This window comes from Macaca mulatta, chromosome 7 (assembly GCF_049350105.2).
Source record: "Macaca mulatta isolate MMU2019108-1 chromosome 7, T2T-MMU8v2.0, whole genome shotgun sequence".
Taxonomy (NCBI): domain Eukaryota; kingdom Metazoa; phylum Chordata; class Mammalia; order Primates; family Cercopithecidae; genus Macaca; species Macaca mulatta.
Window position 1 is genome coordinate 109,626,551 of NC_133412.1, and position 25,819 is coordinate 109,652,369.

Below are 25,819 nucleotides of genomic sequence, written 5' to 3' on the forward strand. Positions count from 1 at the left end.
AGCTATATATAACCAGCACTTCTCAGCTGCCCCAGCCTCCGTCAGAAGCCCACACACTTTCACCAGGAACAGTTGTTTCTCTTTTCTCCCAGTCCCCTTTCCAGCCCCCTTTCTCTCTTCTGTCTTTCCAATGAGCAGAACCACATACACAACCCCCAACTAGCTTTCACAGGCGCACCACCAATGCAATCTAAGTATTTAGCCATGTTGAGAATTTTCAACCACTAATTGTGTTGATGTGGCATTGTAATTGATAGAAAATGGTTAATACAGGAAGGTTAATGTGAACATGTTTGCATGCTACCATATATCTCAAAGGGTATCTCTTTCTCTTTACCCCCACCCAGTGCTAAATGATGGCCATAAGTCGGTTGGCTTTTTGTTAAATACTTCTAAAAAGTTTTTCTGTTTGATTTCAGTATGAAGTGAATGGACTATGTAGATGTGTAGAGAGATGTCTGAGCTTTTTCTATTGTGTGAGTTGTAGGTATGATACAACGCAGCACTTCCAAAGTTTACTGCACCCAGGCCCAGGCGCAGGAGTCCTGCCAGGGAACAGTACTGCCAGGGAGCAGTAATCAACATTTCAGTTAATACTGCCGGGTCAGTGGGTAGTAATGAACTAGCTACAACTTCTGTTTGCTGTGGCTTGCGGTAGGAATGTGTGCTGTGTGAACCACGGTGGTTTGAGAGTTGCAATTCTTTCTGAAGTAGAATCAGAAGGGAAGGAAGAAGCTGTCACTGCACAGCCCCCCAGGCCCTTAGTCGCAACCCAGGTCTTGCAGACCTTGAGGCACCATCAAGTGGCCAGGCAGAGAGAGAGATTTAATCCTCTGCGGCTTGAGTCTCCTCTAGAAAAGTCTGTCGCTGCAAGTCTCTTCAGAGACCTAATGCTCTGGAAGCCTCTGTTGGGACCATAACTTTGCGAGGTTCGCTTTACACATAGGTATATCCAGTTCCTTAGACACTGACTGAGTCTCCAGGTTTATGGCAGAGCGTGCAGTCAGCTCAAAGGAACTAGCTCTCGGTCCTCTTCGTGTCATTACGGTAATTCCCAGGTTTACTTCTGCGCGCACGCACTCAGCCCCGCGTGTGCTGGAGAGATCAGGTAAATCAGTAGCACGCGAGCCAAATAAAGTCTTGTTTTCCTAGAGCTTTGGACCTTTAGAGCAGTAGTATTAGGAGGGAGAATACAGGCAAGGTAGAGGCCAACCTGTTGTGGGTCGTTTACCATAGACTGGATCCAGAGCACAGGGACAGGGGAAGGATATCCAAAGATACTTCATGGCCTGATATCTCTGATTTTATAGAAATGAATGATCAGCAATCACCAATACTCTAGAAATAGAATGTTTAACACTCCACCAACAGCCTGCTGTTACTAACAGCAAGGTCTAACAATTAAAGACCGGATTCTCTGGAAATGTGTGAAATAGAGGGGAAAAGGGAGAGGAAAAAAAGTTTGCCTTTTTCCTTGCTGTCAGACAACACTCAGACCTGCATTCTTATTTCCACTACTATGTGAAGGCTTAAAGGCTGAAATCAAGAAGACGTTTGCAACCAATGCAGAGCAGAAACAGTTTTCATTTGTTTGTTGCTGTTGTTGCCCCAGGGCAGTAGTATTTATACCAATGATTTTTATAGGTGGGCAAGTTCAGCAAGGGACAATATTTTTTTTGTTATAGAATGCCTCAAGAAGTCTTATCCACAGCTGTGTCTCAGACACCAAGTTCAAATTCTTTAGGAAAAATTTTAATATTTCCTAAAACATAATTAGTTATCCAGAGTTTCACATGACAATAAATAAATATTCTAACTTAAAGTGGGTAAAACTAAAGGGTTTTGGTCTATTTGAATTTTTCAGGAAACTAATGAGACACCTTAATTGAGGTAGTGAATTTATTCAATGTTCTTGCATCTAACGGGTTCTGTAAAATCTCTGAGAATTCTATACTACAATTTTTCGTTTTGAATGTCTTATAAAATAAATATATGTGTGTAAGATAGATCGATATTTATATATACGTGTGTATAAGATAGATACATATGTATATATACCTCTATACACACATATATATAAATACATAGAAATCTGTGTGCAATCACTTACAGAGTAAGCAGAATCGGATGTGGATTTTATGTGGGAGGCAAGAGTTTTCTTTAACAAGTGCTTTTGCCTGCCACATTTATGTTATGTTTTATTTATATTTCAGGCAGAACACTAACAGTGATCAATTTATGTTGAAGTGTCCTACAAATAACAAAAATAGATAAAACAGCAAAATGGATTTAAATCTAACCCTTTCCAAAACTTGGCTACAACTCATAACAACAAGGGTAATAAATGCTTAGGTAGCAGAGGTCAAACGGGAAACATTATCAAACGAGGAGAGGCACAGGAGCCCAGGATCATGCCTCGATGCCCACCAAGTTGGGCATTAGGTCACTATCAGAGAGAAATACAGCCAGCCACTTCAGCTATGGCTTCAGCTGAGGCAAGAGCTGTGCTGCCAAGTTGCTGAGTCTGCTCTTTCTCCATTCCTTTGAGATTCATTAAAGAAAGTTCAGAAACACAACTACATGAGGTGAGGATAAGGGCACATGCAGACCCCCTTCAGTAAAACTTACTTTCATCTACTCCCATCCATATCCAGTTCCCTCAGCTTGGGTGGACAAACTTTCCAGAGAGGGTGACTGAAAATAAGACTCCTTCTAGGAGCAACTGGCCGAAGGGGCACCAGAAAACTTTCCTATGCTCCAAGTTGAGGTAAGCTACTAAACTGGGCCCCACAGAGGGTGGCCTGAAGTCTCAGAAACACAACTGCACGAGGAGGAACGCGCCAGCTAGGAAGGCAGGGAGAGCAAGAGGAACATGGTGTCCAGCGTCTCCTAACCAGAATCTAACAGCAGAGAAAACATTCAGCCTCCTCCCTCCCAATACCCGTGTCTGTCACTTTCTTTCCATTCGAAAAGAAAGTCCTAGTTGAACTAAACAAGCCAGTAGCCCATGCCTAAGAACCATATCATCTCAGATTCTCATCTCCCAATGGGCTTCCGAGTTCTCCACAAATAAAATCGTCTACTCCGCTTCCTCGCGCTAATAATTGGGGGGTGGGGAGCAGGGAAGGGAGAGCGATGTCTGGAGACATACGATCAGAATTCAAGGCAGCTTCTAACAACTCTCTTGTTTATAGAAAATGAATGTCTGCCTGGCTTGCTTTTAGTTCAGAAAAGGGGTCAGTCTTTATCAGCACGGTTCACACAGATCCTGGATTTTTTTTCCCTTATCTTAAATTGACCCGCTTTTAAGATAAAGACATAATAGAGAAAGCATTGACCTTACCTGGTCCCTAATGAGCTGGAAGTCAGAAAACCTCGCTCTCATTTCCTCTTATCTGGATCGCCTGAGAAGAGATTCGCGCTACCTTTTGTGCACTCGCGCCTCGAGATAGCCCCTCACTGACGCCTGGACGCGGTGAGCGCGCTGAAGGCTGTGCGGCCTCTAAAGTCTGAGAATTCCTCCCTGCGGCCTCAAAATTGGAGAGTTGGATGCCAGACCAAGACACTGTCACTAGAGCTCGCTCCCAGCCCTGGCCCAGGAAGATTTAAAATTCCTTAGAAGGCTCACCAGCAAGTCTTTCCCTATGAAAGGCCAAACTCTAAGCTTCGGGAAGAAGCCTCCTACAAGGACACTGGTCTGGAGCGCCCGGGGCATCCGCGTCTCCAGGAGTGCGCGCCCAGAGCGTTTCTAGCGGAGACTGCCCGGGCCAGACTCGGATTTCATTCGCTGGGCCCCAGGCTACTTCCCACCGGGCCAGCAGCAGGGCCGAGCCGCTGCCCTGTTGGCTGAGGCATTCCCTGCCCCCATCCGCCTCCTGGCCTTGAGGACCGCAGTGCGTGCCCTTGTTGGTAGTCGCAACAGCCCGGGATCCCTGTCTCCCCTACTCGGAGCGTATCTGTCTCGCTCTTCTACCCTCTTCTGAGCTTGGCCCAGTCCCTGACCCCCTTGCTAGCTGAGAGAGCTGCTTTCCTTCCTCTCCTGCCCACAGCTCCCAGTTCCCAGGCTGGGGCCAGGGTGGGGAGCCGCTTTGGGATGCTAAACATCAAACAAGCCCAGTCTGGGGTTTCAGGGCCCGAAGCCACTAGAGCGGCTCTCCAAGGCTCTCGAGAAAGTCCTCGTGTTTACATGGCGAAGTGGGGGTGGGGAGAGGAGGAAGGGGGGGTGCAGTGTGCAAAATCTCCCCCACTCCTCGCAGCCGTTGGGGCCTAGGGATTGGTAGGGTACTTTGGCGGAGGCAAAGCTTCGCAGTGATCTCGGGGTGAACTGTACTTGCTCCCAAACCTCAGAAGCTTCCAAGCACCTCAGCGCCAGGGGCATCCTCAGAAGGCCGATTTCTCCGAGAGGGGAGGCCAGAAATTGGGCACGAGTTGATGCAGGAGATTCCCGGAAAGGAGGACGGTCGGCTTTCCAGAAGCCGACGGTGCTGTAGGGGCGGAGGGTGTCCCCAGGTTGCGGAACCCTCTTGCACTGCTCCCAGCGCCACCTATTTCCCTAATGAAACGCTTCAGAATGCGTTCTAGGTCTCTTCCTGCAGCTGCTACAAGTCCCCCAGCCGGGAGCGGGAGCGGATGGAGCTATCGTGATTGATGGGGAGAAAGAGACTGAGGTCCTGTTTGTCTCGGTCCCCAAACCCAACTGAGTTCACCTTTCCCCGGGACAAGTAAACAGACTTCGAACTACGCCGACTCTAGACGTCGAGGAGAAGAATGTACTTGTTGGAAACTCCATCCAGTGCAAAGATGATAAGACCGAAGGTACCACAGCCTACTCAAATTGTGACTCCCAAAGGCTTGCTCCCGGTTAGAATGGGGTGCGGGGCAGCCGCCTGGACCACAGCCGGGCACTGCCAGCCAGGTCCCCGCCCGGGTTTGGGCTAAGCTGGGGCAGGTTTAGCGAAGCTCCAATTCCGTGGGATCCGGACCTAGAGCCAAACAGCAGCTGCAGTATCCACATCCCCTTCCCGGCCGGCCTGAGCTGGGTGCCTTAGCCACCTACACTCCCGGTCCCGGAACCACAGCTGACCATTCCAACGCAAGTGGTCAAACTTTACGGGTTTTTGTTTGTTTTCCAAAATGTGAGACCTGCTAAAATCTCCCTTCCCCGCCTTTCAACCAGCACACTCACTAGACCCAACCATCCTCTTGGGTATCTTCGAGTCCCTCTGGATATTGGAAACTGTATCTCAGCAGTGAGGCCCAGGTTTCTGAGGGAGAAAGCCCGGCCTAGCCCCCAGTCCTAAGGCACCACCCCAGAGGAGCCTCCAGGAAGTCAACAAAGAGGACTATTGGGACCGGAGCGAGGACTCCGGCCAGTCTGCTTTCCTCACAAGCTGTTGGTGGGGGAGCGGGAGGGAGGGATTGGGAAGAGATGCAGACATAATGAAATGGAAGAGGGAAAGAGAGGAAGAAAAAGAAAGTTGAAAATCTAGGCGAGAAGTGAGTACATGCCAAATAAGAATCAAGTGCCCATAATCCAATACTTCCAGGCCTAGAGGAAAGTGCTGGGAGGGGCATCTGCCCGCAGCTCGCTCAGCTCGCTCAGCTGCCTTTCGTCCGTAGATTTGGCAAGGGTGACCCAGAAGAGGCTACAGCCCCTCCAGGGACTAGTTTTTCTATGTTCAAAACCATTCCTTCGCCCCTCCCTCTCATCCCTGATGGGTCTCCCAACACAAACCCTAAGCACTGAGTAAACCAGGAAATTAGAGGTTGGAAGAAGAAATCAAAAATGATTTTTTTTTTTTTTTTTTTTTTTTTTTTTTTTTTTTTTTTTTTTTTGCTTGGCATGGGAGGTAGTGGCTGGGAGGTGAAGAACTGCAAACAGGAGAAAGATTCATTACTACAAAAATTTAGGATCCCAGAGAGAAAAACCGGTACAACAAAGAGTGAAATCTCAGCTCACAAAGTCCTTCCTGGGACGTCCTCAGGCCTGTCACCCAGTGTTACTCCATTGGAGGCCAAAGGAGCCAAAAGCAGCAGGGGCTGTGGGTGTCTGCTGCTGGTCCCCGAGAGGGATCCCTGTTTTAGGGCAGAAATAAAACCCCAGAATGACTTCCTCACTTTTGAAAACAGCCTCCCACCGAATTCTGTGAAGGAGCTCAGCCACGGATTAGAAATAAAGATTTGATGTTCAAATCTACAGAGGCGATCCATTCGCTAAAAACCATAACTCACTCAGAGTTATTTAAAATGGGTGTCCTCTCTCACTGTTTTAGAACTTTGGCTCAGGTTTGTGAGACCACAGTAGATACTTCTGAAACTCCTATCAACAGAAGCCTGACTCAGAAAATGAATTCTTTGGTCTCTTTCTCTTTCTCTCTCCCTCTCCCTTTTGGTGGAAGTAGTTTGGTATTTCGGTCCTCCATTGCAGTCTCAGGACTGCTCCAGGTTTGGTTCCACACAATTTCTAAAGAAGAACAAAACTCCCTCTTCCTGTGGGGCAAGGACTCTCGGCCTGGCCTCCTTACCTCCTTACCCGGTTCAGAATCCTTTGAGCTCAAACCCAAACAATTTGAATCTCATCAGACCAGAGACAAGATCCTCCCAAGCCCCCGCCCTCAAAGCCATTTAAAGCCAAATCAAAACCAAACAAAAAGGGGGGTTTTAATCAGAAAAAGAATCTTTTTAATTTGTATAATTTATTAGAAGCTTCTTAGGAACTATTTTTAAGCCAAATATCTACATAAGTTACAACAGAAAAAGACTGACGCCGCAAATACCAAACTGCCAAATAATATACACAGATTTGTCAATGCCCATAAAAAAAAGTGAAGGGCTGGAGACTGGGAGTGGTTTTTCTTTTTACAGCAAAATGTACAGATTACTAAAAACTAGGCATTTAGTCCAACTTTTGACAGCGTTTTACAGCTACAAGTTCACATCAAACATAAACAATTTTCGCGGAGGGCGGTCGCCGCTGAGCCTAGGCGGCCAGAGGGTGCCGGGGAGGGGGCACTTCCTTTGTGTCAGTGACAAGTGGGTTATGTCGAAGACTCTTTCCTCTCCCCAGCTCCCGTCCTCCCTTCAAAAAAAAAAAAAAAAAAAAAATTCCTGGTATTTACAAGTGAGTCCACTTTGCTGGCAGAGTGTGCCCAGAGTGAAGTTTGGTCTTTAGAGTCCAGAGCCATGTCACAGAGCCCACTCCAATCTGTGCCCCGCCCTAGCGTGGGAAACCCATTTGAATCACCAAAAAAGACAACCCCAAAGCTGTTTTATGCCCTTCTCTGCTTAAAGATTCCTTAAGAGATTGGGTGCGCTTGGTTGTTTTTATTTTCTTTAAAAAAAAAAAACACACAAATTTTAGGGGGGAAAAAAAAGAAAGAAAGACGTCCAGCAGTTTGGCCTTTGTGGTTTTTTGTTCCTTGGTCTAAACGCGGCCAGGTTCTTAAGAAAAGTCGAAGCGCGTGGAGCAGCGGTGGATGGTGGTCTGTGTGGCGGGCAGGAGGGAAGTGGTGAGGCAGAGCGCTGGGCTAGGGCGGGCCCGGCGTCCTCTCACCAGGTCCGACCATATAGCAAAGTGGAGCAGGACATGGTGCCGTAGTCCGAGCCCGAGGAGTTCAGGTGGGACAGGCTGGATACCTGGCCCTGCAGCGCCGCGGGGCTGGCGGCGTGGTGCGCCAGGTCCGGAGACTGGCCTGCGCTGCCTGGCTGGTGGCCCGGGTGTGCGCCAAGGCCAGCGCCACCGCTTCCCACGGAGATGGCCGCTGCCGCCGCCTGCGCGGCCTGCGCCTGCTGCTGCGCCTGCTGCTGCGCGTGGCCTTGTAGGCTGGCGGCGCCCGGCGCGGGGGCACCCGCCTGGCACGGTTTGCCGTCTTTCACCAGGACTGGCACCGCCACACGTCGCGGCGACTGCTGCTGAGCCTGTTGCTGCTGCGGGCACCCGGCGCCCCCGCCGCCCCCGCCGCCGCCGCTGTCCTGCTGCAATTGCTGCTGCGCCGCCTTGTCCTTAGCCTGGCGCTTCATTTTGTAGCGGTGGTTCTGGAACCAGATCTTGACCTGCGTGGGGGTCAGGTGGATCATGCTGGCCAGGTGCTCGCGCTCCGGCGCCGACAGGTACTTCTGTTGCTTGAAGCGTCGCTCCAGCTCGTACACCTGCGCCTGCGAGAAGAGCACTCGGCGCTTCCTGCGCGGCGCGCTTGGCAGCGGGGCCATGTTCTTGCTCACGTCCCCCAGCGAGCCCAGGCCGCCCATGCCGCTCATGTTCATGCCGCTCGCCGGGCCCATGAAGCGGGAGACTGTAAGCGACAAACGCACAGCGTCGGCCGGGGCCAGGCCGAGCCAGGCCACCCCTGTTTTCCGCGCCATTGGCCCGCCCGGCCCGCCCCAACCCGACGGCGCCCTCCTGACCCAGGCAGCCTAGCGCTGGGCCCCAAGAGGCCCATCCGCGGGGAACTGCCAGCGCCTGCCCCAGGCCGTGCCGTCGAGGGCTGCACTAGAGCGCTCACAGCCTCAACCCTGGTTGCCCTCCCTCAGTCTCAGTTCCCTCTTTCGAACCAAAAGACGCATTGGGGGAAAGGCCGCTTCTGCTCCTTTCGTGCCCAGCCCAGGTCAGAGCAATGGGATTAGCTGGCCACAGGCGGCGAACTGGGCTCAGGCAGGGAGCTGGGGTCCGACGGTAGACCCCAATTTGGAGAGGTTAGGAAAGGGGGTGTTGACTTCCAAAAGCTGGAGCCCCCAGACGCTTTGCCTCTTGGCTTCTCTCCTGTCGGCCTCAGTGAGGGCACCTGCTCGGCCCCTTAGAGTCCCCTCTGGAACTGCGAGTCCTCCCACCTGCCCAGACTCCGCTGGAGAGAGGGCCGGGACGGGCGCTCGAGTGCCTCCCAACAGGGCAGCCTCCCTCCTGGCCGGGCCTAGCCTCTCCGCGCTCTGCTCGCCCCTGCTCCTTGAGCTCGGGGTCGCTTCCCTCGGCTCCCCGAGGTCTTCTGCGCGGAACAGAACTGCCAGTCCACCGCGCCTAGGAAACGCCGAGTACCCGCATCTGACCGCAGGACCCCAGCGCTACCAAGTGCCTGCTCTTGGATCCCCAGCCAAGCAGCGTGAAGCATCCCCAGCTCCCGCACCCAAGTCCCTGGCGCCGCTGCCGGGCCGCCCTCCCTGATGCCCAGCGCGCAGCCTGCCGGCGCCGCGCCTTCTGGACGGCTCTCGCCTCATCTCCTGAGCTCAGCCCGCGGCCCCGCAGTGGGGCGGCCTCACTTACTGGCGGGGAAGCGCGGGTCTGGGTTGGCGCCGTACCATCCGGGGCCAGAGGCGCTGTTCCTCATGGTGTCCTGGTACGGCGGCAGCTCGCTCATGTTGCCCAGGTTGCCGTTGCAGTAGCCCCCCACGGCGGAGTGCGAGAGCTGGGGCACCCCCGCCGCCGTCATGTGGTAGGCGGCGGTGACGGCGCCGTGGTGCCCCACGGCGTGCTGCTGCATGGCCGCGGCCGGCGGTGCCGCCTGGCCCTGCCTGTACGCCGCCAGCGGAGCCCCCAGGCCGCCGCCCTCCATGCCCACTTTCTTGTAGCTTTCCTCCAGGGGACTCAAGATGTCAGACACTGAGAACGGAGTCGTGTGCTTTGGACTCATCGACATGATTCGGCGGCGGCTGGAGGAGGAAGGAAGAGGAGGAAAAAAAAGGGAGAGGGGGAAGGCGAAGCCTCGCTGCTTTTTTTTTCTCCCTTTGCCAAATATTCTGGTGTTACCTTAACGCCGATCTTGTTGGAGGTACACGTAACGGAGTGGACCGAGTCCTCCTTAATTGGCTTGAGTGGAGGCTCGGGGGCTGCCTCGCGTTTGTTTTAGCCCGGCGCCAGGTTTTAGGCAGCCACCAGAGGCGGGGCGTAAGCGCTAAAGCAACAAGACAATAGAAGCCTACATCTTGCCCGAGATAATTAGCTTACATGCTGATGACAAGGTAAACACCTTTAAGTTTCACTTGTCAGGATTTTTAGGTCTCAAAAGAGAGAGAGAGAGGCAGAGACGAGACCCAAAGCATTCCCCCCTCCCTTGGACACCCCCACCCCCATTTTTTGTGGGGTACCAGCGGAGCGCGGGGAGGAGGTGGAGGGGTGGGGAAGGAGGAGGGAACCGAGAGCGGGGAGGGCAGGAGGTGGGGTGGGGGAGTAACCGAGGAGGAGAGATGGTTGGGAGGAAGGAAGGTGAATGCTGCTTTGCAACCAACTTGCTGAGTTACAAAGTGGAACCACTTTCCAATTCGGTCGGGGTTCCCCGGACATGAACAGGTCTTTAGGAGAAGAGGGCCGAGGGACGGGGTGGGGGTTTCACCTGAGCCTGCCGGGGCTGCTCCTCCCTCCCGCCGCGGCCTCCCAGCCCCGCGCCTTCCCACAGCCTCCGGACCACATCGGGCTTCGCTGCGCTGAGCCCCAGTCGCCAACAAATGAGCGAGCGAGTCTGGGGACGAACCCTGGGGCCGCACTGTTGGTCTACGTGTCTGTCAGTCTGTCTGCCTCTCTTCTGCCGCCGTCAGAGGGACACCTCTGCTCCCCGCCCCCTTTCCCCCTACCCGAGAGAATCCGAGCGGGCGGAGGGGGCGCTGAGTAGGGGATCGACTGCCTCCCGGAGGCTGTCCCGGATCCCCGAGCCACCACCCGCCCCCGCAGCTCAGTGGTTTTTCAGTGGGCCACCCCCACCAACACGCCTCCCCCCAGGTCTTTCCCCACCCCCACCCCCGGCCGAGCAAACACAGCACTGGCCCCCCGAGCTGGGATGATGGGAAGGGGTCTCACGGGAGGGTCCGTCACTGAAGTTGCCCCACCTCGAACAAACCTGGTGTCCCTGACCCTCGCCCATCTCCCAGACACGCGGGGTTCTGGGGCTGAAGCTGACTTTCCGAGGACATCACAGCCCCAGCACCCGAGCCCAGAGCCACGCTGTTTTCCCCTCCGATGCTTCAGGGAGGGCGCGGGCAGGGAGCGGAGTGAGTGCCCGCCAGTCTGTTGCCGGGCGGAACTGAGCCTGAACCCCGGCGGCGGGAGCGCTGGCCAGGAGGGGGCGAATGCCGAGGTGCGGGAAGCTCAGCGGGCGGGAGGCTGGGCTGAGGCTCGCCTCCGCCCGCAGCTCAGCCATGCAAAAGTGCACTTGCTTCCCGGGAATAACCAAATATCTTTGTTTAAAGTGGTGGCGTAAATGGCCAGTCGCTTTGTGGCCACGCTGGATATTAGTAGATGAGGATCATTCTGCTTCAATTGGGCGCCTCTCATCCGACGAGCAAGAAACTGCTTAGGAGGAAGTGGGTTTCCTGTCTGCGCGTTCCCAGGCTTCAAGTGTGGGCCCCGCGCCTTGAGGGTCCTTGGGCGCCTGGCGAGGGGGAGCTGTGGGCTGCGATCCCCAGCGGAGTCGGGGGTGTCCCCCGCGTTGTTCGGACCAGGCCGGGGCCTGCAGCCGAGTCGACTACCGAGTGGAGCCCTGAACGGCGCGGATTTTGAGACCGACTCCGGTTTTTTTCCGTGGATTTTAAACGTTTTTATTATTGTTTTTGTTTTGCTTTCTTTTTGGTTGTTTTAGCCTCCTCTGCGCGCCGGGGGCTGGGAGGGCAGAGCGCTCCTCGGCCGGGCCTGGCGGGTACCTGCAAGACAACCGCGCTGGTCAAGGAGCTTCTCGAATTTAGTTTTTGTTTTCACATTTTCTTTCCCCTCCTTGTAGAGAGGGAGCTCCTGATGATGATGAACAGGCAGTTTTGAGCTACTTAATTCATCCAGGCTCCCTTTTTAAAATTATTAATAGCAATTATAGTAGAGAAAGTTTTATTTGTTTTTAAAGATTTCAGCCCTGTCCTTGAAGAGTGCTCTTACTCCCTCAATACAAAGCCAACGTCTATACTAACATTGGCTTTTCTCACAGCCTACCTTCTTTACCAGGCTAAAGAAAGCTCAGGGCACCCTCCGCCCTCCCACCTGCGCCCGCGTTTTTGTGCGGTCCCCACGGCAGTGCTGGGGAGGCCACTCTACGTTTGCGCAGGGAGATGCGCTCGCCGCTTGTGTTGCGAAAGACCAGCGCGAAGCCCCGCTCCTTGCCCTTCCTTCCCAGGGGCTTCTCTGGGGGGCGCTCTCAGGACCGGACGAACTGAGCATTGATTACTGTGGTGGCTAAGCAAGGAGGGGAGGCGACGCCGGGCTTAAGCGAACCACAGAGGAGAACTGGCAACGCTGAATACAGACCTTGTCTGCAGGCACGACCTGGCCGGGCCTGCGTCCCGAATGGGGTCTGATTTCGAAGGCGGGGTGGGTTTCCCTGTCACCCAGCTTCTTTCTCTGACTCGCCATTATTTCATAGTTGTTGGTAAGTTTAAGAAACACCAAGTGTAGAATGTTGTACATCTCTCCCAGTCTCAACACCATTTAGAAATGGAGATCAATCTTCACAATGTTTTTGTGAGATTCAAGTAAGATAGAGCACATCAAAGTGCTTTGAAAGCTTTAAATGTTTTTCAGCTCAGTGCCAGCACTGAAGATGCGGTAGTTATTATCATGACGATCCCCATCCCCTCTTTAGGTCCCCAGACCTGAGTAAAAGGAAGAGTTGGGTGAATCTTCCACAGCCCCTGGGTCTTCGTCCCTCGGCAGCTTTTCAACCTCTCAGCAGGCCACAGGCGCACGTGGCTGGCAGCTCCCTGGCCTCCGGCTCTGAGAGTCCCGGGGCAACCGGGCCTGCAGTTCTCGAGGAAACCCCCCTCCCCGTTCTGGACAAGGAACCCCCTCCCCAAGAACCGCGCAGCAGGTGGCGAGTCTGGGAGCTGAACTGGAGCCAGGTGGCGAATCTGGGAGCTGAACTGGAGCGGAGCTCGAAGTGGCTGGGGCGGGCAAAGATTCCCGCTTCACTCTGGGACCAACTGGAACGGCGCTTCAACCTCTGCCTGCAGGGGTGCTTCTCGCGCGCACCAGCAAGCTCTCGTCTCCACCTCGCCTGGGCCTTTGCAGCGCCCTGCCGCCCAGGCTTCAGCACCTCTCCTACCCTAACCTTCTCAACGCGCGGCTCTGCCTTCTTCACCAGTACCTCTGCACTGCCAAAAATAAGCCCGGAGACTAAGGCACCTGTGGGGAAGAGAAGGATATCTGTATCTCCGAGCTTATCCAAGCAAAGACCTCGAGAGTCCCTCCCATGGCCCAAAACACCTCCTTTTGACCGAAGAGCGTCCTTTCTTTCCGCCGCCTCCTAGACTCATGCTAAATAGGGCAGACCCCGGCTAACCAGTGATTTTTTTTTTCCATGAATACGAATAACCCCGATTCCACTTCGCGAAGTCTGCGCGTCTTCCTTTATCCCGCAACTAACTTGCTCCGGGGTGGAGTGGGCACAGTGGGGAGCAGGTCAGGGCAGGGCCCAACACTGGCCCCTCGCGGAGCTTTCCCTGGCGCAGCCTCACACTGTCGCTGCCTCAATTCCGACCACGCTCTGCTTCGCTGGCTGCGGCTCGACCGGGAATCTGAGGGGGCGCAGGGCCAGGATCGGCCCTAGATGCGCGGAATCGCCATCAGCCTTTGCTTACACCAGCGTGGCCACAGGGAAACTCCCTTCTGTCCCTCCAGTGTCACTTTGCTAGACAAGAACAGAGGGCTCATACAGAAGGCTAATTTGGGGTCTGTAGCTTGGACCGGGTGGAACTGAGGAGGAACCACCTGTCTCACCGCCCCACTCCACAACTGCTTTTTCTAACTCCCTTTGTGGTCCTCCACTCCTCTTTAGGGCGCTGAGCGACTCTGTCTCTTGGTAGTGTTATTTTGCTTCAAGTTTTATCACCATTTTTGATTCACTCAACAGTATTTATTCAGCTGGGGCTCTGTGCCAGGGACTACCCTAGGCCTGAAAATTCAGCCTTAATCTAGGTGTAGCTCCTACTCACACGGAGCTTACACATTCACAATAAATCACCCAAATAATATGTAGTTACTTTCTGACAGATGTTACTGCAGGATCCAGTGAGATAGAGAGGGTTGTAATGGAGGTTTGTGTGTGTGTGTTTGCATCATTTCTTGATCTCCCAGCATTCCAAGGTCGTGAGAGGAGCCCCTGAGTAGAAGTCAGTCCTAGGTTTGAACCCTGGCTTTGCCTCTTTCCAGCCGTGCAGTACCGCCCTTGTGGGCTCCTGCCACACCCTGGAGTCACACCCATCACAGCCAGAGTAAACCAGTGTGTGTTTTCTGGCTTCCCTCCTTGAGGGTGAGCCCCATTTTTATCTTTGAACCCCCCCCCCCAGTGCCTCAAGAAATGCTAAGGAAACACAGCCTCCTAGCACCTGTTTCCTGAGTGTAAAAAATGGTCACAACCTGCCCTGTGTACTGGCCTGGTTTGTGCTAGGGATCCAAACAATTCAGGATAAGATCATGTGCCTGAGTTTGTAGATCACAAAAGTCGCTAACAGAAGGAGTTACTCCTTCTGATTCTGTATTTTGGATTTATAGAAACTGAATCTAGGCGTCCCACCTTCGACAAGAAGCACTTGGGCCCCTCAGTTGCTATCGCGGGTCTCCCATAGCTAGGCACAGGCTTCTAGGCCGGGCTGAGCTGGGCTCGCGAGTGCCATCGAGGCAACCAGGCGCAGGGAGCGGAAGGCAGGAGTGCAAATGGGCGCTGGGAGTCGCTGCTCCGCAACCCCAAAATCTGAGGAATGCCTCCGGGGGATGATTTCTCTCTGGAGGGGTCTCGCAGGGCCCCCTCTGCGCTGCTTTCTCAGGCACCAGAACCGAAAGCCTCGGGAGGGACCGCTGGAGCCCGGGGCGTGCAGACAGTCGGCTTTCACAGACGCAGTGGAAGGAATGATCCCTCTACTGCTCCCTCTCCCGACTTGACTGTCTAGAGTCTTTGAGGGGACTTTCCTTTTGGGAACGCTTTTCTCAAGTCGTGGCCTGTGGGCAGACTGGGAGCGGGGCGCCGAGACATCCGAGCGCGGCTTCTGCTTTTCAGTTTCCCTCACAGGCGTGCCCTGCGGAGGGAATGCGAGGCGAGGGCGCGTCTATGCGGGCCAGAGTCAGCCGAAGAGAGTCCGGCCCTTAGGCCTTTGGTGTTGAAGAATCTGCTCCTCTGTCGGGTCAAGCCCCACTAGAAGTTAACACCTGTGGTCTCCAAACTTGCCTATTTTCCTGTCACGTAGTTCAAGCCAAGATTCAACTCGTCTTGAATTTTTGTATTTAGAGCCCCTACCTCCTCCACCGACTCCAGGGGCGCCCTCTGGCGGGAAGAGGCCTGGGGTAGGAGGGAATCTGGGGAGCGGGTTACAAAGCAGAGAGCAGCGGGAGCTCAGCAGCCCCCTTTGAACTGCAATTAAACCAAGACGGAGACGGGAGGTGGGAGCACGGGCCTGAAACGGTCAGGCGACCCTGCGAGGCCCGAGCTGCAGCCCTCCGCGGCGAATCCGCCAGACGCCCCCGTCGGAAGGGGCGGGGACACCTCCGGGGCGCTCTAGGGCTCGTGAGGCTCTAAGGTAAGTTTCGCAGCTGCTCCAGATAATTAAAGGACAGATTCCGGAAGTATCCTGGTGGCGGCGCGGCTGTTTTCGCCCCAGGACCTGTGCAGCCTCATTCAGCTTCAGGTAGTCGAAACCTATAGCTCTTTCTGCCCCCCATTCCCCAACAGATCTCAGTCCCAACAGTGTGAGCCCCTGGGCCTTGGGTGTTCGCGTTTCCCGCGGGCTTGCCAGCAGCGCTGGGGTTCCCTCCTCCGCTCCTTTCCTCCTCTCCAACCTCACACCCCAGCCCGTCTCCCCGACACCCCCAACACTTGTCCCAGACAGTTTCTGGTGGCCGCAGTACCGATCCCAGGCCAGTGGGATGGGGGTGGGGAAAGGGTGGAGGGGGAATCTCCGACGCCCAAGGTTTTCTGGGACTCGACAGAGGCTGGATTCCCCCTCGCTGCCTAGGACTTGTGGGCTGAAGGTTGCAGACCGAGGCGAGCCGCAGCGCCCTCTTCCGGCCGCCGTCTGGAGAACTGCAGCCTTAGAGCGGTCTCAGGGAAGCTTTGCTACTAGGTCCCGGGAAAACTGGTAGTGGTCAGAGACTGGTAGTACATCCTCCACGCATTCGCTCATTCTAACTATCCACCCGACCATATGTCAGGCAGTCTCTTGGTCCACCCAAAGCCAATATAAGTTATGACTGACTCTTTGGATCATCCAGTCTCCTTGCACCTGCTATTTGAAAGAGCCCAGGTGTAGATCAGGGCTTGGAAGCTGCTCTTATGCCTAAAGTCCTCTTTTAATTATGTTTTGCCTTGGAATCTCGTTATGAGAATGTCCTATCCATGTCGGAGGGCACTTGGAGGCATATTTGGTGACCAATGGAGTAGCTTGTACTTGCTGCATGTCCTTTCTGGAGGAGCAGTGGCCCTATTAGCTTGACAGCCTGACACAAGGAGTTTCTGCCTTGTGTTGGAGCAGTAGGAGCATAACCCCTAGAAAATATTGGAGTAAGAAAACTTCTGGGACTAGCTACACTCGGTGGGTGCCTTCCAGCTCTCCATTCTATGGCACCAATTGACTCAGGCAGGCTTTCCCCCAAATTATTCCCCCTTCTTTGGACTCTGGTCAAAACCAGATCCTCTCCACCCTCCCAAACCCATCCCAGCCAATATGCTCATGTTACTTTGCTTTTGTTCTTTTACACTTAGCCAGGAAATCATTCTTTCCAGCCCCACAACTAAGTCATACCCTTCTCTTAAAAAACCCAATTGCCTCTTCCGACAACTAAATGTCTGACACATAGTGGGAGCTCAATATATGTGTGCAGAATAAATGGATGAATCTCTATTACAATTTTCTGTTACATTAGTAAGCAATTCATCCCAACTGAATGATTTCCTAATTGCCATGTGTTTGTGTTCTTTTTAGGTAGACCGTAAGCTCCTTATTTTCTGTTTTTTTGTTGTTTTGTTTTTTCCCCCCAAGACAGGGTCTCTCTCTGTTGCCCAGGCCAGAGTATAGTGGTGTAATCATAGCTCACTGCCACCTCAAACTCCTAGGCTCAAGCAATTCTCCCTGCTCGGTCTCCCAAAGTGCTGGGATTACAGGCATGAACCATCGTGCCCGGCCAGCTCCTTGATTTTAAGGGCCATTTCAAAATACTTAGACATGTTCCTAGAAATGTGCCCAGTGCTCTGAGGCGTTTGACAATGTTAATCACCCCTTTCTGAAATTCTCTCATTGGCTGCAGACTCACCGCTCTATCATGGTTCTCTTCCTCCATCTCTGGACATTTCTTCTCAGAGACCAGGGTTGAACTCCCATCCTGCACTGTATACCCATCCCCGTGGCTTCAGCTGCCACCTGTTTTTGATGGCTCCTAAATCCATACCTCTAGCCAACCTCTGTTCAGAGCTTCCAATCTGTACTTTCAGTTGTTTACCTCCTTATGTGAATTTCTGCCAAACTTAACATATCCAAATCTGAACTTACACTGTCCCGATTTGCTTCTTGTCCTATGTTCTTGATCTAGATGAATGGCATGAACATCTCCCAATTCCTGCCACCCCACTCCTTCACCAAGCTCCTGTGCTAGTCAGTTCTGTCTGCCATAACAAAATACTACAGACTGGGTGGCTTACACAATGAAAACTGGTTTTCTTACAGTTTTGGAGGCTGCAACGTCCAATATCAAAGCCTCGCAGGATGTATTTGCTGGTGAGGGCGCTCTTACTGGCTTGCAGAGACGCCTTCTGATATGTCTTCGCATAGCAAAGAGAGAGAGATCTTTTTCTATATAAGCCACAGTCCTAACAGATTAGAGCCCCACCCTTATGACTTCTTTTAACTTTAATAACCTTCTGCTAGGGTTTGCATATGTGCCATCCAAAATTCCGGTGTTGCCAATGTGGTAGTATTAAGAGGTGCAGCCTTTAAGATGTGATTAGGTCATAAGGGATCCTCCTTCCTTAAAGAGATTAAGGATCTTATAAAAGAGGCTTCATGAAATATTTGGCTAGCTTGCAGTCTTGCTCTTCTCACATGTGAGGACACAGTGTTCCTCCCCACAAGTCCCTCACCAGGTACCAGTGTCTCAACCATGGACTTCCAAGCCTCCAGAACTGTGAGAAATAATTCTGTTGTTTTTAAATTACCCAGTCTCAGGTATTCCGTTATATCAGCATAAATGGATTAAGATACCTTCTAAAGATCCTATCTCCAGAGAGAGTAACATTGTGGGAGCTAGGGCTTCAACATCTGAATTTTAAGGGAACACAATTCAATACCTGCTCTGAAGCCAAATACCTCGATATCCTTTTCCTTTCCCTCATCCAACTGGTCATAAAGTCATTTCCATTCCACATCTTAGAAGTTTCCCAAATCCAGCCCCACTTCTTCCTCACCAGTTCTTCTCTCTGTTCGCTGCCTCAACCGAGACCATCCATCATCTACTACCTAATCGTCTAGCTCTTATTCCTACCCTAGGCTCTCCCAGTCTAGTCCACAATCCTGTCCACAGGACAGAGTCCAACCTATCTCTCCAAACTAATTTCTTCCTGCCTCCCGCCTATCCCCTCACAACCTACTTTTTAACTACTCTAAACTTCTCACTTTTTTTTTTTCATTTTGTACAACTTCATTAACATATAACTGAGAGAGAGAGAGGGAGTTGTTGTTTGTTGTTGTTGTTTTGTTTTGTTTTGTTTTTTGAGACACAGTCTTGCTTTGTCACCCAGACTGGAGTACAGTGGCCAGATCATAACTCACTGCAGCCTTGAACTACTGGGCTCAAGAGATCCTCTTTCCCCAGCCTCCTGAATGGTGGAACTACAGGTGCACCCCACCATGCACAGTTAAGTTTAAATTTTTTTTTTTTTTTTGTAGAGACAGTGTCTCACTTTGTTGTTCAGGCTGGTCTTAAACTTCTAGCCTCAAGCAATCCTCCCACCTCAGCCTCCTAAAGCACTGGGATTACAGGTGTGAATTACTGTGCCCAGCTTGATTTTCTCTATTGTTTTTCTGTTTTTTATTTCAGTGATTTCTGGTCTCATTTCTATTTCTTTTATTCTGCTAACATTATGTTTAATTAGCTCTTCTTTTTCTAGTTTCTTAACGTATAAGCTGAGGTCACTGATTTGAGGCTACACTAGCTTCTTGTGGCTGTTGTAACACATTACCACAAACTCAGAGGCTTAAAAGATCAGAAATGTATTATCTCACAGTTATGGGAGCTAGAAGTCTGAAATCAAGGTGTCTGCAGGTTGTACTCTCTCCAGAGGCTCTGGGGAGATTCTGTTCCTTGCTTCTTCTAGCTTCTGGAGGCTTTTGGCATTCATTGGCTTGTGACACATTACTCCAATCTGTCTCCATTTCCACATGGCCTTCTTCTTTGTATGTGTTTCTCTTTGTCTGTCTCTTATGAAGATGCTTGTGATGACGTTGAAGGTCCACTCAGATAATCCAGGGTGATCTTATCTCAAGATTTTTAATTATATCTGCAAAGACTCTTTTTCCAAATAAGGTAATATTCAAAGGTTCTAGTGATTAGGATGTGGACTTATCTTTCTGGAAGCCACAATTCAGTCCACACAGAGACCTTTCTTCTTTTCCAAACAGGCATTTAGTACTCAGAATTTCCCTCCAAGCACTACTTTGGCTGCATCCCATACATTTTTATAGGTTATGTTTTCATTTTCATTTTCAAATCAGTGAAAACATGTTCATATTTCCCTTTAAATGTCTTCTTTGACTCTTGAGTTATAGAGACTTATGTTCTTTAATTTTTAAATGGCAGTTTTCTAGAAATCTTGCTGCTATTGGTTACTAATTTGATTCTGTTATGATCAAGGTACTTGGTATGACAGGAATCCTTTAAAATTTATTGAGGCTTGTTTGATGGTCCAGAAAATGATCTGTCTTGGTGGATGTATATGCACCTTTGAGAAAAATGCTTGCTCTGCTGTTGTTGAGTAGAGTGTGTATAAATGTCAGTTCGGTCAACTTGTTCCATAGTGTTACTCAAGGCTTCCATGCCCTGATTGTTATTTTGTCTACTCATTGAGAGAGATGTGTTGAAATCTTCAACTATAATTGTGGGTTTCACTATTCTCCTTATAGTTCTATCAGCTTTTGCTTCATGTATTTTGAAGCTCTGTTACTAGGTTTATAAACATTTAGGACTGTTATGTCTTCTTGAATTCAATATTTTATCATTATGAAATGATCTTTTTTTAATCTCTGCTAATATTCCATGTTCTGAAGTCTTTTTCTGATTATTTAGATCAGTTTCATTTAATATGGTTATTGATACTGTTGAGTTTAAATATACTATCTTGTTGTTTGTGTTCTATATGAGACTTCAACTATGTATTCCTTTTCCTCTTTTTATGCCTTTTTGGGGGATTGAGCGTTTTCTACAATTTCATTAAATCTCCTTTTTCCATATTAACAAAACATTTTCAAGTGTTATTTTAGTGGTTGCTTTGAGATTTAATTTAACATCACAGTCTACTTTCAAATTATACTATACCACCTCATGTATAATAGAAGACCCTTACAACTGCACACTTCTATTTTTTTCTCTTCTGGTTTTTGTGCTATTGTCTTATATTTTACTTCTAAATATATGCACAATAAATGTTTATTATTTTTGTTTTACACAGTCAGTAATCTTTTAAAGAGATGTAAATACTAAAAAAAATTCTTTTATATTTCACATACAGTTACTATTTCTGGTGCTCTTCACTCCTTTGTGTAGGTCCATATTTCCATCTAGTATTGTTTTCTTACAAAGAATTTCTTTTGAACATTTCTTATAGTACCGGTCTGATGGTGATTAATTCTTTCAGCTTTGCGTGTCTTTATTTCATCCTCATTTTCCAAAGATATTTTCATTAGGTATAGAATTATAGGTTCACAATGTTTTTGGGGTTTTTTTTCCCCCCAGCACTTTGAAGATGTTGTCCCACTATTTTCTGGCTTACATTGTTTCCAGGGACAGCACAAAAGTGTGGAGCATTGGGAGGGCTTTACCTCTACCTCAACAGTCTTCGCAAACTCCCTCTAGTCTCTGATATGGAAAGTTAATTTGTAGTAGGTTGTGTAAGTGAAGTTTTATAGCCCTGCTTCCCTTCCACCCAAATGGCACACAAGATTGTTTTCCATCATTGTATCCTCACTGTATTTGGAAATTGTGGAACTTCCACCAATTGCTTCCAGAGCAGTGGCACATATCAGAGTTAGATATACTATAATCCCAATTTTGAGCCCCTTCGAGGATATAACTGCCATTATTAAATGGTTATTTTTTATTACCTAAGACTTATAAATTATCCATGAAGATGCACTCTTTTAAGGATGTAAGGAGAGAATTACAGCATATGTTTTTAAGAGGTTACCTTGTGCTTAATTAAAGTTATTCATTAAAATCTTACAAACTATGTCTTAGGAGAGCATAGAATTCCAGACCAATAGTAAGAAATGCATTAGCCTGGGCCTTTTGAGACCAAAGCTTGGGGAACACTCTTAGATAAAGGAATAGTCTCGGCTGGACCCTTCCTTCTGGCAAGATACATTCCAGGCATTTTGGCATTCATATCACAAGAGAGAGGTAATATATTCCCTATTTTTATAGATGAGGAAACCAAAGCCCAGAAAGGTTAGGTAAATTGCTGAAGATTACATGACTAGTAAGTAGTAGAACTAAGTTTTGATTGTCAGCATGTCATATTCCAAACCACAAGAGGAGACATTGCCTAAATAATCAGACCTTTAAAGAATTCTCTACCTATCCCCCAATTAACATCTTAGAATTTTATAGTTATTTTGACAGCAAGATAGTTCAATGCCTACTCATCTGCTTGGGGAGTTTCTTTTTATTACTCCCTTGTCTAGCTCCACAGATGTCAAACTTTAATGTGCACAAAAATTACTCTATCAAAGTATAAACTCCATTTTTGTTACCATTTTATGAGTTTTCTAGGGTACTTTTGGTATGATTACATTTTTACCTTAAGAAGTGTCATATTTTAAACCTAACAACTAATTGTTTTAGGACCACACTGTATTTTTCCACTATATTCAATGTTTCTCTAATTTTCAACACATAGTTTCCAGTCCTTTTGGGAAAATGTAGTAATAAGGAAAACACTGTGGGAAAGAGTATACTTACCAAGTTTATATGACTTTACTTTTAGATTTAAGGGAGTGTGATTAATGTACCTGAAGAGTTTAAGTTCTTCTTTGTGGTGAGGAAGATGACTTCTTGAAAGACAAAGGTAAGCATGGAAGTTTAATCTAAGACAGCAGCTCTCAAACTTTGGAGTGCATAAGAATAACCCAAAAAGCTTGTTTTAAGTGTATATTCTTGGACGGGAGTTCTGAGTCCAGTAATAAAAAGTACCTTATCTGACTATGCCTTTTTCAGATAACAATTATAAACTCTGGACAACACACACACACACACATCACACACACACACACATAAACAAACAATTATTTGAAGGCAGCAGACAGTGGTCAAAAGCAGAAAGAAACTGAAGAAGTTTCTAATCATTAATGTAACTACTCACTGGGTAAAAATTAAGCTTACAAGGATATTCCACTGAGGATAATACTCATACCACACAGCACAGGGCAAATGGAAGGTAAGCAAAAAGGTCTAGTGTTTTTTATTTGAAGTGTCAGAGGATGGAGTTAGGGGCTGAAAGAATATCTGAGAGATTAAGGTAGGGAAATCCTAGAACAGAGGAATCTAGAGACTCTAAAATGTATTATTCACAATGGCAGATTAAAATAAAAAATTACTAGGCATGTGAAGACATAGAAGGTAATTTCCAAAATCTGAAGAGAATGCAATCAATAGAAACAAATCTCTAGGTTTGGAATTAGCAGAAAAGTACATTTAAATAGATGTGTATATATATATTCAAAGACAAATTAAAATATTATGTCAATAACTGAACACATTGGGGAAGTCTATCAGAGAAATGGAAGCTATTTTAAGAATGAATTCCATCCTGGCTAACACGGTGAAACCCCGTCTTTAATAAAAGTACAAAAAATTAGCCAGGCCTGGTGGCGGGCGCCTGTAGTCCCAGCTACACGGGACGCTGAGGCAGGAGAATGGCGTGAACCCGGGAGGCGGAGCTTGCAGTGACTGGAGATCGCGCCACTGCACTCCAGCCTGGGTGACAGAGCGAGACTCCGTCTCAAAAAAAAAAAAAAAAAAAAGAATTGAAAATTCTCTAACTAAAGAGCTATAACATCTGAAATGGAAAAGAAAAATCTCTGGGATGAGCCGAAAGAAGACTGGCAACAGCAGAAGAAAGAGCCAACTTGAATATAGAATTTATCCAGTCTGAGAAGCAGAAGGAATAAAGAATCAAAAGAAAAACAGCCCCAGTGATCTGAGGGACAATATCAAATGAGTGCAAACATAAAGCAAAGATTTATTTTATGCCCTATTAGATCATTAAACATGCAGATATCGGTCAGGCGCGGTGGTTCACTCCTGTAATCCCAACACTCTGGGAGGCTGAGGCAGGCGGATCACCTGAGGTCAGGCATTCCAGACCAGCCTGGCCAGAAACCCCGGCTACACTAAAAATACAAAAATTAGCCAGGCATGGTGGCACATGCCTGTAATCCCAGCTACTCAGGAGGCTGAGGCAGGAGAATCACTTGAGCCCAGGAGGCAGAGGTGGCAGTGAGCAGACATCATGCCATTGCACTCTAGCCTGAGCAATAAGAGTGAAACTCTGTCTTAAAAAAAGAAAAAAATGCAGAGATGAATTTTACATTAATAAATTGTTTGTATCTTTCAGTGAATATTATTATTGTTGTTTGCATGGCCATCAAAATTTTTACCTTTGAATAAAGGTATTTCTTAACACTGGATTGGTTATAGCATGGAAGAGATTCAATCACTCCACCAATGTGGCAAATACCTCACCAGCAAGATCAGTCCTTTCATGTATGGCTGCCTTGATTAAGCTTCAAGAATAAAATTTAACACACTTCTAGACAATATACCTCAAAAGAGATTCTTCTACTTGCTTCACTAGCTAACTAAACAGAAATCATTATTGCCTGGCTTGGCTTGGCTTCTCCTTCCAGCAGAAAATTAACACCTTTGTTAAATAGGCTGTATAGATTTCTCTTTTTTCTGGGGGAGTGGGGAAACTTGTTAAAGTAAGTCATCTCACCTCGTTTTTCGACTTCTTTTAGTTGAATCTCATATTTTTGAAATTCATGAAATGCTTCTTTCATCAGTTGTCTAGATCTACTTTTTGCCTTGAAAGTCTACCTAGGAATTTTGTTTTCAGTATAATGGATATAACCATTAGTAACGCCACAGTGATCTGTCTGTAGCTATATATTAATAGCTAGTTAATATTTCCCAACATATCTTCAACAAGAAAAAAGAAATTCTTAGAGACAGACACTCCTCCAATTATATTCTCTTCATATATGATTGTATCTCACAGGTTGATTGCTATGGTATTTGATTCCTAGTTACCATGATACCATTAAGTGTTTGCTGCAGAAGCTGCCATGCATGGTCACAGAACTCAGTGGAAGTTCTATTAAAAGACTTACCAGTTTGATGCCTGTTCAGTCAATGTCTTCCATTCTGTTGAGGTTGGAGAACTTCCAACAGAAGTTAAGCAAAGTTCAGTAGGTATTGAGCTGGTTCTTGCTTAAACTGGTGGACTTTATCAACCTGATGCATGCAACAGAAAAGAATAACTCTCATACATTTTAAAGCTGAGCTCATGGGTCTTTCCTCATCATCATTAATGTGCCTTTATGTGAAAGTTAAAGCCCAAGCGCTGGAAGCACAGTATAGGTTGTACTTTATCTTGATATTTTGGTCAGCATCACATGATTTAATGGGAAAAAGACCTGTGGTTGGACTTTGAAACAGCAGCAATGTTGAGTTGACAGTTATTTCAAAATGATCCAGTTTATTCCACACAATGTTTAATTGTCAGATCTTGGAAGATTAATGATTTTAAGAGAGTCATAAGCTGAGATAGACCTTAAGAAATTAGATAAAGAGGATATAACTCCATCAAGTGAGCTGGCAATGCCAAATTAGTGAATCTAATCATAAGCATCACAAGCTAAACTTAATGGTTGGCGTGGACAGTCTCTGTTCCAGAAACCTCCAAGGTCACTTTGGATGTGAATACCACACTCCTACCATTGTACTCAGGTTACTGCTTTGACATTTGATTCTTATTTAAATTTTTCTTTTTTTTTTTTTTTAATAGATGGAATCTCACCATGTTGCCCAGGCTGGTCTTGAACTCCTCTTGTTTTTCAACTTCCTTTAGTTGAATCTCATATTTTTGAAATTCATGAAATGAATTTCATGAATTCATTTTTAAATTCATTTCATTCAAGTGATCCTCCTTTCTCAGCTTCCTGAGTAACTGAGACTACAGGCATGTGTCACCATTCCAGGCCACTTGGTTCCTTTTATAGTTTCTATTTCTTCATTTATTACAAGCATATTTTCCTTTATGTCCTTTGAGCATAGTTATAACAGCAGCTTTAAAATTCTTGTCTGCTAAATTTAACATCTGGATCATCTTGGGGTTGGTATTGATTGTGTATGGGTCTCATTTTCCTTTTTCTTCATATTTCTAGTAACATTGGATTGCATCTGGTCCTTGTGAATGATTCATTGTGGAGGCTCTGTGAGTTTGCTACTGTGTGGAATCTCTTCAAGAAAAAGCCATAAAAGAGAGACACTTCTCCAATTCCATTCTCTTCATCTAACCGTTGACTCTCTTATGCTTTTTGTCTGCTTTTAGTTATTCTCTGGGACTTTTAGGTAGTCTTTTTATATTTTGTCTGGAATTTATAG

General features: G+C 48.3%; 2 protein-coding genes, 2 long non-coding RNA genes and 1 other non-coding gene across 14 annotated transcripts in view; 2 read left to right on the plus strand and 3 right to left on the minus strand.

The window, feature by feature from the left end:
• The window catches only part of LOC106999400 (uncharacterized), a 40,439-nt gene extending 36,281 nt beyond the window's left edge, over nt 1–4,158 (minus strand). For 2 of the 8 annotated variants that reach the window (XR_013396229.1, XR_013396233.1), the window contains exons 1-2: nt 3,629–4,158; nt 3,344–3,523 (exon numbers count right to left, since the gene is read on the minus strand). This is a non-coding gene — a transcript (uncharacterized LOC106999400). Of the gene's footprint in view, nt 1–3,343; nt 3,566–3,628 lie in introns of those variants that run through there. The other 6 variants (XR_013396236.1, XR_013396230.1, XR_013396231.1 and 3 more) reach the window with 4 other exon arrangements.
• A 2,500-nt stretch (nt 4,159–6,658) lies between these two features.
• NKX2-1 (NK2 homeobox 1) lies at nt 6,659–11,293 on the minus strand. 3 transcript variants are annotated; one of them, XM_028851500.2, is made up of 5 exons: nt 10,821–11,186; nt 10,320–10,553; nt 9,737–9,881; nt 9,254–9,639; nt 6,659–8,291 (listed from the first exon to the last, which is right to left on the minus strand). In XM_028851500.2, exons 4-5 carry the CDS (start codon nt 9,624–9,626, stop codon nt 7,549–7,551), a joined length of 1,116 nt encoding a protein of 371 aa, XP_028707333.1. In that variant the 5' UTR covers nt 9,627–9,639; nt 9,737–9,881; nt 10,320–10,553; nt 10,821–11,186; the 3' UTR covers nt 6,659–7,548. The 3 variants fall into 3 exon arrangements, with proteins under 3 accessions (XP_028707333.1, XP_028707332.1, XP_014999072.1); XM_028851499.2 differs by lacking the exon at nt 9,737–9,881 and having other exon boundaries at nt 10,821–11,293; XM_015143586.3 differs by lacking the exons at nt 9,737–9,881; nt 10,320–10,553 and having other exon boundaries at nt 10,821–11,141.
• Nucleotides 9,843–13,289, plus strand: LOC144330237 (uncharacterized). Its single transcript, XM_077940910.1, has 2 exons — nt 9,843–9,948; nt 12,546–13,289. Exons 1-2 carry the CDS (start codon nt 9,935–9,937, stop codon nt 13,207–13,209), a joined length of 678 nt encoding a protein of 225 aa, XP_077797036.1. The 5' UTR covers nt 9,843–9,934; the 3' UTR covers nt 13,210–13,289.
• On the minus strand, nt 11,492–13,569 carry LOC144330240 (uncharacterized). The gene is made up of 3 exons (XR_013396241.1): nt 13,326–13,569; nt 12,212–13,084; nt 11,492–11,619 (listed from the first exon to the last, which is right to left on the minus strand). It is a non-coding gene; the product is annotated as an uncharacterized LOC144330240 (long non-coding RNA).
• Nucleotides 13,570–15,523: 1,954 nt separating this feature from the next.
• The window catches only part of LOC114679550 (uncharacterized), a 106,861-nt gene continuing 96,565 nt past the window's right edge, over nt 15,524–25,819 (plus strand). Inside the window, exons 1-3 of the long non-coding RNA XR_013396240.1 lie at nt 15,524–15,579; nt 18,681–18,796; nt 22,140–22,220. This is a non-coding gene — a long non-coding RNA (uncharacterized LOC114679550). The remainder of the gene's footprint in view (nt 15,580–18,680; nt 18,797–22,139; nt 22,221–25,819) is intronic.